Raw genomic sequence first — 18,085 nt, 5'->3', positions numbered from 1 at the left:
TGATTTTTTAGAAGGGTGTGGGCCTGAATAAGGCTAACATGATATCAGTACTTAATATGGTAATTCTTTTGAGTGTGCCTTAATCTTTGTACTTTGAGGAAAATATGATAATCACTGTCCACCTTTATTGTATTTGTGATTTTTAATGTTAGTTGTGGTAGACAAACCAACTATCAGCTACTGGAAACTCAGTAGTGTAAGAGTGAAACCAAGATATGCTTGAATGAAGTCATTTTAAGGGTCTTCTCTTGTGATCAGTGTTTTCTAATGCTAATTAGTACTAATTTTTTCTTCTCTTAGCTGAGATTAGTTGTGTAACAAGTGTATCATGTACCGTTCTTAAACGGTAGAGCTCCATTTGAAAAGAAAAATTCCTCAACTAAGGATGAAGTCAAAAAAATCTGTCATTCAACTTAGCTGATGAGCTGGAGAGGAAAAAAAAAAAAGAACTTCTGTGTTGTGGATGTCATGTTTAATACTTAACATTTAGAGTAGTGTGAAGTCTGGTACTTGTTCAACTCTGGGCTCTCAGCTACTCAGTTCATTTCCAAACGCTTGTTCGTGTGCCTTGTTTGATTCGTCCTTATGAGGAGGAAAACCATCAGTTCCAGCAGAACTAAAACCATGGAGCAACAAATTCAAACTTCTTTTCAAGGATCAATCCACTGTCTTGAGGATGTTCAGTAGCCCTGGTCTGGTATTTTTGAATGTTTATTAAAGCTCCAGACAGCTGTCCCCTCTCAGCAGGGAGTGATGGGAGGTGATGATGCTTTCTACATGAGAAGCATGAGACTGGAATAAGCTGCAAGGTGAACAGAACATCACTGTGAACCTTGTCATCTTCCATCCCAAGTCCAAAGCATGCTTCACTGCAAAATGGATCTATTTTTCTTACCAAAAATAATCCCAGCAGGAAATGCACACAAAAATCCAACCTACCTCTGACCCTTATAATTTTTCAGGGAGAAGTTGACAGTGTAAGCTGTATCTTAGCCAGTATTTGTGTTGCAGGGGTGTTTCTTGCCCAAATGTGGCACAGATAAAGTGGAGTAGACACACCTGACTGGACATCCCATATGTAAGATTACTTTAGCACCATTTGAAAGAGACTTGTGCTATAAGAAAATTCTGGATGTATTGCTGTAGTGCTACCATGACACTTAACTTGACAGGCTTTTTAATTAAATCACATCTAGTATTGACAATGTAAATTACTTGTTACGCTTCTGCAGAATAGGAAATTCAATCTTGACATTTCTGTGGATTAGGACTGGAGAGAAAGAAGTAATTTAGTGATTCTTACATAGAATTTAGCTCTCTGCAGACTCAGCGGATACCACCTAATCTTTCTGAAGTGGTCTAGAAATGTGACAAAATATTAAGATGTCCTGTTACGAAGATAGGAGTTGAAAGTCCATTATTAAAATGTATAGAATTATTAAAATGTATATATAATTGTCATACATATTATGAGATGTCATAGAAATGTCCTTGATAATGATCACCTGAAATCCAACTGCGGAAAAATAGTAGAGAGGGGAAGCTACCTTGGTTTTATAGAAAAAATAAACCACAGCTTCTATCTGTCAAGAAGCAAATCAACAGTGTGCAAGTTCAAATTTATGCTTACAAAGCTGCTGTTCAAAACACTTACTTCTGTGTGCAATGTATTTGCTTCTTGATTAGGTGTAGATACCAGTTGGTTTGTGCCAGTCCTTTTCATGAGCGTGGAAAGACATTTCTTGGGTTTACAAATCAGTGATGTGCAGCTGTTTTGGGAGGAGGTTGGTTGGTTTTCCCTTCACACGTTTTGGTTCCAGGCTCTTGCTATTGTTCTGGGTACAGTCAGATTTTTCACCAATGATGCTTTAAACTTCGCCTGGAAGTTTAAATGGGTGTGCACATTACAGGTTCCTATAATGTGTTTGTTTGTATGTTCTGATGAAAGTCATCCTGTTGTGTGTATTCAAACATAAGATGAAACTGGTTTCAGCTGGCAATGGAAATATAGCTAAGCTAGGTTACTATGAAAGCAATTTGCCTTTTCTGTTAAAACCTTAGAAACATGTTATCTTCTAAGTTGCTCAGCCATTTTTGAACTGCTGCATCATTTTCTTTACTTGTATGCAGAAGCAGAGCCGGATGACAAGCAGCCTGGAACTTTCCAGACAGAAGCTGTCTTAAGGGAATAATCTGAAAACGTCTGACAGATTCAGGGTTTCAATAGAAATAATATGCCTAAACATCTGGTGAAATTCTGTGGAGATTGACTTTGGAAACTAAAGATGTTTTGCCAATAATCCTGCAAGGAATGCAACAGTACAAGAATAATCATCCAACTGGCATATAAAATAGGAGAGAAGGGGAACTCGGACACTCCACTTCTGTGGAATATATCTTTCAAAAACCCAGGCTTAACAATCACTCTCTCGCACTGGTTAGAAACCTCACTCTTAGCGACCTTTGACAAGACCGAACTATAAGGACTCAATACAACTATTACTGGCAAAAGGAGCTCTTGTGCTGTAGTGCCCAGCCTGTTCCCCGCTCTGCTTGTCCGCAAACAAGTTCTGGGAAACAAGTGGCACCCACACATGATGCTGAACCAAAATAGAACAGAACTGGAAAAATTAGGTCAATGCTGTCTGGAGAAAACTAAAACTGCTGAGATTGGTTTACTTGGGTAGAAATAGGGTACTCCACCTACATGACTGAGCAAGTTGTCTGCATTAAAATAACTGGAGTTTGGCACAAATCACAGCTAATTTTTTTAAGCTTGATTATAGAAAATATGGGCAATACTGCTCTGGAACACACTCCATGTATACAATTGAAGAGACATTCTTCTTTGTAACCAAATATACCCTTCATTTCCTTAAACAATGGTTTAGTGCAAGCAGGTACTGAAAACCATTTGACTAATTTTTTGTTCTGAATCATGACAAAGTAGTGTGAAGATGCTCCCCAAATAAGCTAGCCTTTATTTACTTTATTGTGATATTCCAGTATGGGAATGTATTGGCACAAAAGCAACAGAGCTAAAAGCAGCTGTGTCAGAGCTGCTAATGTGACAGACTTAGTAAAACACTGAAAAATAACATTTCTGTAGAGGGCCTGATAAGCTAAAGTATTTAGGAAAATAATGGTTAAAAAGAAAAGTGTGTGTGCTGGAGGCTTCCTAAACTCAGATGCAATCTTACATATAGCAACAGGACTTACCTGGAAAATCAGGAACTATTAGCAAATTCTTTGGAGCTTAGTAGGGAATTAAGGGCCAAGGTCAAATCTGCATGTTGACATTCTTTTTTAACCTACAAATACTAACTAGATAATAAAAAAAAAGAAAGTTTTTTTTTTTTAAGTAGTTGTATTTTTAATAGTTTTAAGTAGAGAATTTTGAAAAGGCTGCATGAGGTCAGTGCTTCAATACTGACAAAAATCTCTTCATGCTTAGCATGTTACCTCTGTGAACTTCCTCTGAGGCACTGGGGTGTGCATCATGCCGGTGGGATAAAAGGTACTTGGATAGGTGGGTCTGACAGACAGTAGTGGTTCCTGTGTATGCCATGTATTTTATTGTCCCTGAGGTTGTTACATAGCATAGTGACCTGCCTGAGAGACGCACTACCCTCACCTGAGACCTGTTTCAATGTCTTGTGCCTGTGCCTCTAGAGTGGAAGGTCATTTCCTCAAAAGCCTTTATTTGGGTTGCTTTTTTGAGACAAGCTCAGAACTCAAAGCATGTGAAGCCCAAAATAGATCCCGTTAAACACAGCTGCATTCCAGCTATTCCTACCTGTGCCTGCCTTTTCCTTGCCACTGGACAGATAGCATGTTATCACAGTTCCAAACATAGCTGGTATTTCAACATGCAGCTTTCACAGCTCTTTTATGCCACGTGCAGTAGTAACACGTTTTCTTATGCTCCTAGAAGACTTCTGTCCCTTCTCTGATATTCTCAGTCTGTTCCTGTAAGAGTTAAAAGGGCAGCAAGAGGAATCTGTTTTCTGTTTGAAGCACACCGAGGAAAGAAAGTCTGATAAGAAGCTTAACATTCAACGTGAAAATCTCCTAATTCTGAGCTACTCCTGAGTTTTCTGAGACTAAAGGAGACCTTTGTCAGGAGAAAGCAGGATGGATTTGTGCAGGCTTTAACACCATCATGCAAACAATGGGTACATAAGTACTTGTTGCTACCTGTCGGATTGGTAACTGGGGCCTTGTTTCCAGCAGTGCCTGAAAACTGGACAAGACAAGGTACCTTATAACCCAAGATCCCCAGAGAACTTAGCAGAGGGAAACGCAGACCAAATGGAAGACAGAAAGGGTGTTCAGAGGGAGAGCGTGGCTCCAGCCCTGCCTATCGGATCTCATTGAGCTGTTCAAACTATCTGTTGCTCTTCAAGAGAAGAAAGAGAAGATCTATCAAATTTCACACGCCCCTTTCTTTCAATTTTTGGTGAAATCTGGATTCAACCCGGCTATCAGTCAGTGGACTAGCATTTCAGGAAAATGCGGATTAACGTACTGGTTATGCCTTTTTCTGCCACGTGGGGTCACCTTTTCCAGTCACACGAAACATAGTACCAGAGGCGCAGTTCAGAATTAGTACGGCAGAGATGGCTCAGAGCATTAATTCCTTATGCAGTGCTACGGTTCTGATACAGCAGTGAGAAGAGCAAAGGAGGAAAAGATCTGCGGTGCTTGTGGTTCCACTACTACAGCAATAGCTGCAGTGGTGACATATGATGGTATGGTTGCATCCTTGATGCTTTATGGGAACAAAGGAGCGTGTTATGAATAAAGTTGAGTATCGTCTCTGAGGAGACGCATGTATTTGGTGCAAATGGATGGTGAAGCATGAAGGCAGCAGGGTGAAAACCTTCTGTGTGAATCAAGGATGCACTCCTAAAAAAAAACCCAAAACAAACCAAACAAAAACCACGCCAACATTTTCCCTGGAATAACAAGTACTTTTTATCGGCGTAGGTTTTAGAATCTTGCTTGTCATTCTAGCTCTTTCATTACATTAGCTTTTTAATTTAGTTATATGATTACTGAAGGACTAATTAAAAAATGATTGTGTGATCTCATTGAGAAAATATTTTTCTATTCAAAGGAAAGAGGTTTTTAATTAAACCTTTTTTGATGAAATGGTTTTGTGAATATAACAATGTCTGAGTACTTTGCTAGTTAAATATTTCTTGAAGTAACAGGGCAGAAAATTTGAAAATAAAAATAGAAAAAAATGCATCAGCAGAGATAACAGAGATCTGGAACTGTGAATATTCTTTGAGTTCAGATTAATCACTTCATTGCTAGTTAAACAAGCCACTAAAAACTATATATATTTAAAGATAATTAGGTGCACTGAGAAGGGCACTCAGAGCAGTGCTACTGAATGTTCTGGAAGTTATTGATCCAGTTATGGTGACCAGGAGAAGCTACAGAGAGTAAAAAAAATGCTGCCATGCTATTAATATATTCTTGGTAGTTGATTAAGAAATATATATTTATTCAGGTGCTATATTTTAATTTGAATGAGATCCTAGCCATCTGCTTGCAGAAATGAGACAGTGGGTTCATCTCTGGGGAAGAACAGGTAATGGAAATGAGTAGGCAGGGAGGAAGGGAAACATCAACAAACGAGCCAGGGGAAGTAAGGAGCAGAAACATCATCAGCTTCTTGCAGGAGCAAATCTCTGAGGTATGTCACTAATAGGGCACAAATTTTGACAAGATGAGAAATAGGCATAATCCCTGCAATTGACCATATGAGATTGGACCTGGCTGTAAAAGTGCTCAAGGTTGTCAGCATGGCTATGTCTTTATTCTCAGGTACTGGCAGGTTTTACTGGAAGAAATCACCGCTGAGGCACATCTGCGTATGAACGTGCCTAATTCAGCTACAGTTAGAGGTTGAGGAATTACAGGGAACCATGTTCCTTCTGGGTCCTTTTGGGGGATACTGAAATGGCCTGTGTGGGCTGAATGAGAGCCTGTGCCAGAAGAAGCAGAAGGATCTCACTAGTGGGAAGGTTTCTCATCATAAGGTGGAAGGGAGACCTGCAGCATGTCTGTCCTGGTCATTATGCCCTGAGGTTTTGTAAGTGTCCTGCTGTAGAGAACTGGAGGACACACACCAGCAAATAAGGGAAGGACAGCTTTCTGTGACAGTTCCTCTGTGTGAAAGAGCGTATGCTGTGGTGAATAACACCACACCTAATGGTTGTGGAAGGATTTTCAGCTGGCTTGTTCCTGCTTCTGTCCTGTCTAGCAGGTTGTTCTTTTCTGTTTTTCCTGTCTTCCTTGAACATGAATACCAAGTCTTCTCTCTCCCTCAGTGACAAACATAGACTATAGAAAGCATGGTGATTTGTACGTGGATAAATATCGCATAATTAGAAGACTATTCAATTTACTCTTGGATTTGGTACTGTCAAAAACCCACTCATTCCTGTGTATTACAAGCTTCTGAAACTATAGTAATCACTGCTAACCTGCAAAATAACCAGCATTACAAAACTGAGCTGAGAAGGTAACCTATCACAGCTGTTTATTCTCGCTTAGTGTAGAAACTCCTTGTCCTGAGTTGCCACATAACTAGTCATCCAAGTTAAGCTTATAATCACATTCTTATCATTACATGCCTCTCAGCAGCAGCCTTCTCACAGTGAAAAGCTGAATCTGCTAGAAATAGATTAGCTAAGCTGTTTGCTGACATATCCATCATATATACATTTATGAAGTCCTGTACAGCTGTTCATTTTAAGTAATGGCAGCAATTTTATTGTCTGTAATGCTGTTAGGGCTAGCAGAAAAGTAGAAGAACATTATCCGCCTTTATTCACTACATGAGGAAGAATGTGGTTTTAAAGCAGTACTACGAAATGAAAGTGGCTTATTAGAGTATGCGATGTTACATATTCATTTGTATAAGGAGAGAACACAAGTATTATGCAGGGAACTGTGCAAATGTTCTATCCACTTGAAACAGCTGGATACCTTTTTCTGCAACAGATGACAAGGAGCAAAGCCGAACAAGGGAATCAGAAGCATCAGTAGAAACATGCTTGCTTACAGAAACCTGCTTAGAAGATAAGCCGGGGAACTTAGGTGTGTAGGAAAAGCCTTTCCTTTCTCACATCGATTCCCGGGGTGGCTGGCTCCATCTTAAATCTGTACAGTCCTGAAGTGGTCACATGTTCATTGTAGATAGGATCTAGTCTTTCTTGCTAGTGACAATACCTTTATTCAACTCTTTTTGCCCACCCTGATACTCTGAGACAGTTAAATCTCTGCTTAACAGGTTTTGCATGGGCTTAGTACACTGACCCAAGGGATAATACTTTTGGAAGTTTGCAAAAGCCCCTTTCTCAACTGTCTCCATAAATAGCAAAAAAACCCTTTGAAATAGGATCTGTGAGCCCCGTGACTTCGGTTACTCAACATTGTCGGATGATAACATACCGCAGCTAGAGAACAGGAGCGCTTCAGGTTTCCAGAACTTGTGCAGTAGTGGGTCACTCATGTCATTTAAGGCATTCATTTGCATTTCTATGGGTGTTCTTTCTTTGTTTCCTTTAATAAAAACAATCTTCATATTCAGAACAAACCGAAAATCTCTGAAGTAATGAAGCATGATTTATAACATCATTCTATGTGGCTTATGACAATCATCAACTGCATGGTCTAGTTTAAAAAATGCTATGCTGTAACCTACAGGCTTTCCTTTTCCAATGAGCTCTTCCCTTTTCTGAGCTTGGCACTGAATGAACCCGAGGAAGCAGAATAGCACAGGGACAGGAAGTAATGATGACAACCTTGGAATGTTTTTAAATTTCCTCCCACAAGCTCTCATATTTTTGATTGCTGTTGTAAGATTCCTCCTCCGTAAAAGGCTTATGCATCACAAGAAAATGCATGAAGCACTTATTGCACAATATTAAGTTAATGGGGTTTTTTTGGGGGGGCATGGTGTTGTTTGTCTTCTTCCCTCTGTAAAAAAAGGAATTAACGAACAAAGAAAACCCCCATAAGCCACACTCACACATTCACAGGAGTCTTAATCTGTACAAAGAAGGTATCTATAATACAGTAGGGATGAAAAACGTAAAATAGAATTCTGTAAAGATTGGCATTTTGAGATATTAATTTTATATTACATTATTCCTTCCAATAAATGCAATGGATAACTTCTTTTAAGATATGTATAAAGGTTTGAGATATACAGCCAATTAGTGCCAAATACATGATGCATTTTTTCTTGCACTCTCTTGATTTTTTTTAAATTATTTTTTTGTGTGTGCCTATCACCATCGTTAGCAGCAGCAGTAGATACCAACATTAGTTGCAGCAGTTCTCATCTCTGGGCCAGGCCCCATAATGCCATGAATGAACATTAGTACCACAAGCAGCACAGGCATGACTGTGGGAAGCCCTATGGGATACATCCCAAGAGACATCCAGTATACTTTCCATTAGAATGAGAAGCTGTGAAGGCAAACACTGAATAATCACTCACATAAGCAGACAGCTAAAAAGCAACTTGGGACTCCCCAAAACCTTTCATCAGTTTGTGAACTGTGGCTTCTCTTATTTTATCCTTACAGGTAGTAGGGGCCCTGGTAGTCTATTTTGGAAGGTCCTGGTTAGACTTCTGGCAGCTTGCCTACAATGCTGTCACAAGGTAAGTTTTTACTTTAGTACTGGAATCAATTCTGTACTTTGTTTAAAAGAAGAAAATGAAGTTGTATTTTCCCAGTCACCTTTATTTCACTAGAAAATTATAAATTACCATCATAAATACATATACCACCAGTATAAAAATTAGATTCTCATTTATAAAATAAATATTAAAATAGTAAAAGCAATAGGTACCTCCAAATCCCATCACCAAGATGAATTTAGTCTATACCATGTAAACTATTCATTCACCCAACTGTTTATTTAAAAATAATGTTCAAAATGCAGTAAATACTGCTACCTACTCAGTGTTTGCATGAAGTGAGTTACTACTGACTCAAAAACTGCAAAGTATTTCTTCTAACCGTTACTTGGAACCACCAGACTACCTGTCTGTGTAACTCCAGGTGTAGTGTAATCTGGATATGCTTTCCAGATGGATAGCAGCTACCTACTTCAAAAGTGTTCCTTACAAGTCACCAGCACAGTAGTTTCAGTTTGTTTACCTTTGATTGTCTATATTCAAAGATAAATAGACCAAGTTAATTTTATCCAAGAAGTACATAAATAATAGTAGCATCTTTGTCACATCTGAACTAACAGATCCTTTCACCAGTTAATAATGTTAAAAGAAAGTTAGATAAGTACAGGTTTTGTTTCATAGAAACAGAAACATGTTCCTTTTAGTTAGGTAAAGGACACATATTTTTTGAAAGTAGTGTTTTTTTCCCCCTCACAAGTACCATAAATCTTCTGGCTTAGTAAAGCCATACTTTCAGAACAACTGTACCTGGTCAAGTCAAACATCCATCTAGTTCAGAATCCTGTTTCAGACGGGATAACAGAAGGAACTTGAGAAGAGTATATGAGCAGGGTTAGGATACTACAACAGACCACCAGAATACTCTTCCAGCCTCTGGCCGCTAGTGACACAGGGGCCTCCTGATATCTGATTTTTCATCTGTGTCTGTCTAACAGATTTTTGAATCCACATAAAGTTTGGGCTTCAAAATTCCTGTGTCAGAGAGGCTGAAAGGCTCCACTCAATTACCCAATTTATGTTTTTTGTTGTAGTTTTTGTTTGTTTGTTTTTGGTTTTGTTTTTTTTTACTTTGGAACTGCCACTAGTGTCCACAATATTTTTCCTCAGACACCATTAAGAGGTTCCTTTTCTCTAGCAGCTTTTGCTTTCTTGCGTTTACACAGGATCACTGACAGGACAACAGCAAGAGTGATGACCGCGATTGCTATCACTGCTATGATGATAAAGACTTCTGCTCCGTATTCTGTAGGGGAAGAAAAAAATTCCAAGATTCAGCTATCAGAAGCCATAATGTCACAGTGATACAAACTCTTAGAACCCACTCCATTGAACTAAAAAATACTTTCTATATTTTACAGTATCACAGAAGTGGAGTGACCACCTCACTGTGAACTGAATTCATTCTAACTTGAATTTGTTGAATTGAGGTAAAACCTTATTTCACCTGGTTCACATTAGGTTTTAATCTAGTTCAGTTAGTGCATTAAAATACTATGCTACCACCTCAAGAATAAGTCAAAATAATTCCTCCTACTCATGCATTATTTCTGTGAAACTAAGTCCAAGTGGAAATTTATTCTAGGTTAGAAGCAAGAAAACACCAACAGAAGAGATTTCTATTCAAGTTGTAATTTACTAGAATTCAACTACTGTGATAAACAAAAATATATATCTAGATAAGGAAGTTAATTTGAGAGAGTTAATTGGCCAATTTTAGAAGAGCTTTTCTATTTAGAGTGCAAATATTCTTATCTGGTGGAGAAGAAAGACACAGTACAGCAATGTGATATTATTTAATAAACATTGATGACTTTATATTGAAGAAAGTGTTATCTAGATTGTTTGTCTGGAATTAGACTGGCTGATTCACCAACCACTCACTAACGTATTTACCAGTAAAGAAGTCAATCTGCCAACCTCTGACCTTGTAAAGTAACAGTAAAGAAAGTCCTAGTCTCATCATCTGCTTTTGAGATAATAACTAAAGTTCAGTTCAAACTACAAGTCAATGGATATGTAGTTTTCCAGCACTCCTATGTTTTAAAGCTAATCCTTCAAGCATTTACTATGGGACCTGTTATTGGAAGGATCTGAGGAAAACAATCAAAACAAAAAAAACGAAGCTGAAGGCTAGTGATGAGATCTGAAACCTCAGCGACCAGTCATCAACTCAGACAATTTAAAACTAATCAAAACAGTTTAACAAAACCCTAAAACCAACTCCAACTAGCTAAAGATGGTGAGCTCTTACTTAATGTGAGTTCTTCCCATGAGTTTCCATGTTCAGTCTATGTTGTCTCGCTTACACAGTAAACAGTTTATTCTATAGGAGGCATCATAATTTAAAGAGGTATAAAAATGTACTCAGAATTGAAGTGTCTTTTTGTTAGAATGCTGAAGACTGTATGACAAACTTCACCAGATACCTACCATCTAAAGTACCTCTTTCTATACTGGTACAAACCACCATGCTTTCTTGACCATTACGGTTTTCTCTGCGGGAGGGAATGATTCCCTGTATGTAGAAGCAATAGTTCTTTGTGTTGTCAACACCTACTTCAAATTTATGGCTTTTTGTTGTTGTATCTTTCTGTAAAGGAAAAGAATAATAATTCAAGAAAGTGTTCTCTTCAAAAGTGCTAGCTCTTGAGTTAGCACAGAAATTGTGTAGCTATAATACAGCTATTTACAGAATATGTAAAAAGTAGAGTTAGACCTTACCTTTCCAGAACTTTGATCTTTCCAGTAATAGAGCTTGTATTCCAGGTCATGTTGGAAAATATCTCGAATACTTTGAAAGCTCCCATTAGGAAATGTATATGGTGTAAGTGGATCTTGGAACACAACATTCAGTTCGGAACCCTTTTGTGTGTAATTCTGTATCTCCGGTTTTCCAAGAACAGCTAAACAACCAATTTTAGAATTAAAAATCTGACATCATCTTTTCTACACAACATGCTCTTTTTGATTTCTCCCTCGACTCCCTTCCCTCCTCAAATCTGTTAGAAGTTTAGAGAGCCAAAGTAACACAGTGAAATCTTGGATTATTAACAAATATCTTAATCTAGTACACAATGTTAATAAAATGGTCTACTCACTACTGTGAGAAACAAATGATAACTAATATCTTACATACTCCCCTACAACAGGGAAAGCTTAATGCCTGAATGTCGTCTTCTCAGATACCAGTATGGTTACTGTAAGAATCTACAGGAAAAACCTTTAGGCCCAATCTAAGCCTTGTTTAAGTCAATGGAAGTAATCTTGAAAGGAAGTTTGTGATAAGATTTAATTGGCAATCCTACTTACTCTGATTGTAAGGTGTAAATTTTTCAGAGACTGCAAAAGGTGGTTCTTCAAAGTTATCCATCCCTGAGGATGTTACAGACAGTATGTGTGCTGTATAGGTCTCTCTTACATCCCTGAGCACATCAGTAACATCACACTCTGTATCTGCTGTCAGTATGCATTTTTTTTTGGTGTTGGATGTCTGTCTGAAAAGAGCAAGAAAGAAGCGTCAACACTTTCCAACCAGATATTAGGTAGGTCAAAAACCATTTTTTTCCCCTCAAACTGTACAGATTTCCCTCATCCAGTGGAACAGTCTTGCAGGTGTACTAGGCCGAAAAGGAGAAGAAAAAACTTCAAAAACACTACACTGTACAGCTATATTTCACAATTCAAAGTAGGATCAAGTAAATCAAATATGATTTATATTAATTATAGAAATATGTTGTTGGATGCATATATGAATTAAAAATTCGATCTTTTATATGAATTGAATAGAAACCGTAAGTAGTTCTGATTTTGGATTTTTCTGCAATCAACTTATTTAAAAAGACATAAGACGTGTAAATCACTTTGAAAGTGTTATCCCTGATGCATTTGAAAACTAATGCCTTCAGAAACATCCGTTGTCCTAGGAAACTGTTGACCCCAATATGAATTGTTCAGTGTGACAACATCTCATATACATCACTTGGTTTTGCATCTATGCAGGTGCAAATCTCAATAAGAACCAGTCAGTAGCAGCAATTTTTGTTGCAGAATTACAATAAAAAATATTGACAATGAAGACAACCTATGCACTTCTCTCGATTTTTAAATGATAGAAGGCAGGTCCATGTACTTGAGAAATAATAATGAAAACAGAAAAAAGTGTTGATTCCCCATTTTACTTCCTAATAAGCAGGAATGGAAAAACAGATTAGGTATTACTGCTTCAATTCATTTTCCTGTTTTTGCTGGTGAACTAAGGAAAAGAAAAATTGTGTGATCTCAGCTGAAAGAGCAAGAATGCTGACTGGAAATTAACAAATGAGTCTTCCTCCAAGTAGGTCAAGTTTTATTTAAGAGTTGCCTGAACTCCCTTCTCACTTCACTAGATTTCTTATGATGTCACAGATCAGTTAGTGATAGCGTCCTAGAGATGCCTTGAAAATGGACAGAAGAGATTTGATCTTTGTGATCAAACAAACACACTCTGAAATGTACATAGATGAGAACGCAAACATTTAAGCACAATTCATCCATAAGAGCATCTTGTCTAAAGAAGTGTCTCCGCATCAGATCTATACCTGATTCTATACTGCATCTTGGGCCAACAGACTTCAATTTTTTGCAAGCACAAATGGCTGGAAAGAAACTCCAGATTCATAAATTTAATAAAATTCATTCTGTTGGTGTGTGCTTTTAAGCCTATTTATTTAGTAACTCCCTTGAAGAATAAAGGAGCACATTAGGCCATTGCACTGGTCTTTCACCCATTAGTCATGAGAGAGTTCTCATTTCTATGCCGCTTTTACAGACAGAAGAGACTACTATACCATATTTTCCTTAGTATGTAGGAGAGTTGATGATGCAGTTTCCCTTTGGGGCGTGTTTAATAATGGTCTATGAATTAACACAGGAGCTACGAAGAGCACAGGTTTATTACTGAACTTTACGGAATTTTTTGTGCAGTATTGAAAGAGATCTTAGACACTTAAGGCGTCTGCTTTTTACATCCACATTATATCATAGCTTACATAAAGCATGACAACAGCGGAAGTCTTTACAGAGGTAGACAAACAAAGGTAAACTTTAGTACTACCCAGCAAGACAAATTATTCATTTACTGTGATTCACCAATTAGAATAAAATGCAGACTCATATTTACCACACACCTCTCAAGACTAAAGACAAAGACTCAGTCCAGACACCATGAAAGACATAAAAAGGTGAAGTTCTAACTCATACACGGTATGTCAGATTGTCAACTTCTTCAAAGTATATTAGCCTAGATCTCCAGTGCAGCTGGCCTGCATCAAACCCCAGAACTGAAATACTGATCTAAAGCTCAACTCTCTGTTTCTGAAGTGGACAAAACCAGAAGCCTGAGTCAGATATTCTTATAGCTGGATACAAAGAAGCACTAACAGCTGTGTTTGCAATTTTTGTAAATCCACATGTTCGGGCTCCATTCCTGTTACATTCAGTCTCAGAAATATTAAAACACACTCTAAATGCATCTTCTTCAATTGCCATTAATGGGCACACCTTGGTGTTATCTACTTACCCGTGTATTTCTACTGTATAGAAGTAACCTGATGGTTTTGGTTGCCACTGAAGTATAGTTTTAAAATTGATTGAAGACCAAGTTATATTAACTGCTGTTGGTAGTTCTGGATTGCCTTTAAATACAGAAAAGAGTGCCATCAGTCATGTTATGTTTAATTCCTGCTCTCCTGCAGCCACTGTTTAGTTAAATGAAGCAGTCGCTGTTAATTGCTGCTTGGAAAAGTTCTTTTGGGGTAAAAGGCTCAGTCCTGCCCTCTGGGCTCACGCTCCTCTTACTAAAGGAATGTGTTCTGGCAGAAGCGAGAAACACAAGAAGAAACTTATTTTCCCACTTATAACTCCTAGCTTGCTGTGGTAACTTATTTGGAATTCTGTTTAACGCTTCGGTTTTGACCCAAGACTCCGAAGAAGCTACAAAAGCTTGAAGATACTCGTCCAAGTACCAAATAAACGCGGTGCAGTTCCAAACCACCCCCGGCCGTACCTGCTGCAGAAGGCATTAGGTCTTAGTTTCCCTATTTATTTATTTTTTGGAGACGAAGTCGTTACAAATCAGCGGTGGCAGCGGACGAAGCGGCGCGGAAGCGGCAGGCAGGCTCCAGGCCGGCGCGACCCAACGGCTGCTTCGGGGAACTGCCCGGGGGGAAGCCGGAGCGGAAAACCCCGCACATCCTCTGTAACCTCTGGAAATCAAGCTTTTCACTGAGCGATATCCTAATTATTTTCTAACTACCACCTTCTCTGCCTCTCCGACACGCTCGGAACTGGGGACGAGCGAGACAGATCTCTCCGACCGCTCCTCGTTAACAGGCGACTGCCGACGGCCGAGAGTCCCCCCCGCGCCCCAGCACCGACGCGGCTGCGGTCATCAAGGATCCCCCCTCCGAAGAAACGAGCCCTTGGCCACCCGAGCGCTCCGCCGCGGCAGCCGCTGCTCCCGCTCCCCAACGGCCCCGCGCGAGACAGCCGCTGCCCCGCCACAGCCGCCGGCGCGAGGCGGCTCCCCGTCGGAGGGACCGAGCCCCGCCGTCCGTCCCGCCCGCCGGTACCCACCGGCGGCGGCCAGGCGCCACAGCAGGGCGCTCAGCAGCACAGCCCGTCCTCCGGCGGCGGCGCGCAGCATCCTCGGGGGAGCCATCCGGCGGGGTCCTGGCGAAGCGCCGGCGAGGCTGAGCGCGGTGAGGTGCCGGTGGCGCGGGAGCTGCTGACTTATATCAGTGGGGAGGCGGAGACCGCGAGCGCCTCGCCCGCGGGGCAGCCCGGCGACGAAGGCAGTGGGAGCGGCGGAGACGGGGTGACCGGCTCGGACGGGGTCATGGGGAAGGGGAAGGGGGCTGGCGGAAGCACTCAGCCGTCGCTGGGTTGAGCATTCGGAGGAGGGGATCTTCGCGGAAACTGGCATTACTGTAAGGAGAGGGAGCTAAGGGAAAGGGCAGCATGTCCCCCGGGCGGCCCCAGCCCCGGGCACCGCGTCCCCAGGCGCAGGCCCATCTGAATGGGCAAGCACACCTGGACATGCCCGCGGTCCGTGTCTCCCCACCTCCTCGGTGTCCCCGTGCACTTGTACCACCCCTCGCTTCTCCTTTGTAGCCATAGGATGGAATAATGGTGAAACTGGGCAACACTTGACAGCCAGCTTCATCCACTGCAAACCTTCCGCTGTGCTCGCACCACCCCGGCTCGGAAAGGACTGCTCTGGAGGGCTGCTGATCCCGCAGAAGTGATATTCGGTTAGTTAGCTTAGATCCTGTAAATTCTGAAAGGTTAAGTATGTCGGCTCTTGCCTCACCACATGAAATGTTTGACGCAACTGTTCAGCTAGTTCACAGCCTCTGTTCTCTCGCTCCATGCACACACGCGTGTGAACCCTGTCAAGGCTCACCTGTCACACTAGACAACAAATAAGGTTCCAGTGTTCGGGGATTTGTACCTCGCCTCCCTCATAAACCAGGGACCTGTTAAGCCTTTTCCTACAAGCTTACATTGGAAAGGTATGCCATTTTCACAGGTAACGGAGAATTTGACAGAAAGTTTTCTGAATCTCAGCCTACAGCCTTTGCAACAAGCTTCCTCGCCTCTCTGGTGTATGTTACTCTTTCCTACCGTGCTGCCTTTCCAAGCACTTAAACCAAGCTGTTGGGTTTCCGTGCTGTGTCTTCAACTAATACTCAAGCTCTAGAGGGAGCTGTGTTCGCACTTGGCTCCTGGTTCTTCTGCGGGAAAGGCGAGAAACAGATGGTATAGTAGAACCTATTGTGTAATTAAGGGGAATAGATCCATTTTACAGTGTTAAGCTGACTCTTCTTTTTATTTTGACGCTGATTTGTGCGAAATTTTATACCTGCAGAATATAGGTAGGAGGAGATGACTAATGGGGAAGTTTATATTTAATTGCCTTTAATTTTCATTATTGACACGTACTTGGATGTAAGCAATCAGTTCTGTCTCATAATGCAGAATAAATGCATATGGACCAAGCTACAATATCCATTTCAACCAGAGCCTGCATCAGAATGTATATAGTGTGTTCCAAGGTGCACCTAAACCCTGGATTTTTAAATTATCAGCATACCTGCATTAAAATCCAACCATACACCTTCTAATTTTATTGCCTGTTTTTTGATCAAATTTCAGCACTGTCTCTATGCAGCTGTATGTCAGCATTACATCAGCCAAAAAAACTTGCATGCTTTTAACTTTGCGTAGAATACAGATCTTGTATGACTAGATTTTCAGGATTGTGACCTTGTAAGATCACAGTTCATTTCCAGAGGACTTTACAAAGAGGAACAATACTCATTTATTTAAAGAAAAGAAGTGCCTATATCACACTTTAAATCACCTTAAGACTCTAATTCCAGTTAGTTTCCTTGTAGTTCAGACACAAAAGATGGAAAGTGGGTCAGCAGTGGTTTCTAGTTTTTATAGAGATGATCTTGATATCCCCTTCTCCTGCCCATCCTTCTCACTCCCACCTCTTCTGGCATGACCTCCCATACTTGAGATAGGTGGGGAACCCTCCAGACCCTGTCTAGACTAACCAGCTTGACCAGTGTTACCTTATTGCAATTTCCAGCAATATATTCCAGTGTCCACCAACACTAGGCTTTTAGATGTCCTGCTGTGTGCTGTGGAATGAGGGAAGGAGGCCACCAGTTTACCATAGTGGTGAGAAGCAGAGCCCAATCAAAAGAGTGTGCATGAATCAAGGAATCAAGCAGGGCTTGGTGCGCTGGGTAACTTTATCAAGCTAGTCATTCTGAGGGAAGGAAGTTGAAGGGAAGATCTGAAAGCTGGGGAGAAAGACAGGTTGCCAAGGGGACAGTGTAGCTAGATCAAGTTGGCAGGGGAAGGGCATGACAGACAAAGGAGAAGCACTGAAATGCTCCTGCTGCTGCTACTTCTGCTCTTCGGTTTCCTCTTTCACCAAGTCTTGGTGCAGGTTTGAGTGAAGAATGAGAACTGCTCAGCACTGCCTGACTCCATGCACCAACAGTGTGGGACAGGAGAGGAACTCTGTGCTGCTTGATGTGCGCTGATGCCTCTGACCTGGAAATCCAGCTAGTGACTTAACTGTGACATTTTGGTCACATTGCCCGCCCACTTAAGTGGTGTTTCAACAGCTCATTTAAGACATAAAATTTTCCCCTTATTTCAAACATATGTTGCTACATGCAGGCAAGCATTATGCTGACATAGATCTCTGGCAATTTCTCTAGAAATTTAGAATTTGTCTCCCATAGTGGAACATCAAAATGTAAACAACGACTCTGTACGTGTCTCTAACCGATTTAGTCA

At 40.6% G+C, this 18,085-nt stretch overlaps 1 protein-coding gene across 1 annotated transcript; it reads right to left on the bottom strand.

The window, feature by feature from the left end:
* Positions 1-9,831: 9,831 nt before the first annotated feature.
* Positions 9,832-15,410, bottom strand: F3 (coagulation factor III, tissue factor). Its single transcript, XM_086617702.1, has 6 exons — positions 15,341-15,410; positions 14,286-14,400; positions 12,038-12,222; positions 11,450-11,631; positions 11,159-11,318; positions 9,832-9,971 (listed from the first exon to the last, which is right to left on the bottom strand). The coding sequence occupies exons 1-6, from the start codon at positions 15,408-15,410 to the stop codon at positions 9,832-9,834; spliced, it is 852 nt and encodes a 283-aa protein (XP_086473828.1).
* Positions 15,411-18,085: the final 2,675 nt, after the last annotated feature.

The sequence above is a fragment of the Tauraco erythrolophus genome, chromosome 10 (assembly GCF_009769465.1).
Source record: "Tauraco erythrolophus isolate bTauEry1 chromosome 10, bTauEry1.pri, whole genome shotgun sequence".
NCBI lineage: Eukaryota > Metazoa > Chordata > Aves > Musophagiformes > Musophagidae > Tauraco > Tauraco erythrolophus.
The sequence above is the reverse complement of the archived record's forward strand: the minus strand, read 5'-3'. Positions and strand labels throughout refer to the sequence as shown.

Coding starts and splice junctions, on each gene's coding strand:
- F3 (XM_086617702.1), bottom strand. CDS start 15,410: ATGCTGCGCGCCGCCGCCGGAGGACGGGCTGTGCTGCTGAGCGCCCTG. Junction 12,223..14,285: donor TATACAGTAGAAATACACGG/GTAAGTAGATAA, acceptor TGCTCTTTTCAG/ACAGACATCCAACACCAAAA. Junction 11,319..11,449: donor AAGATCAAAGTTCTGGAAAG/GTAAGGTCTAAC, acceptor TTTCCTTTACAG/AAAGATACAACAACAAAAAG.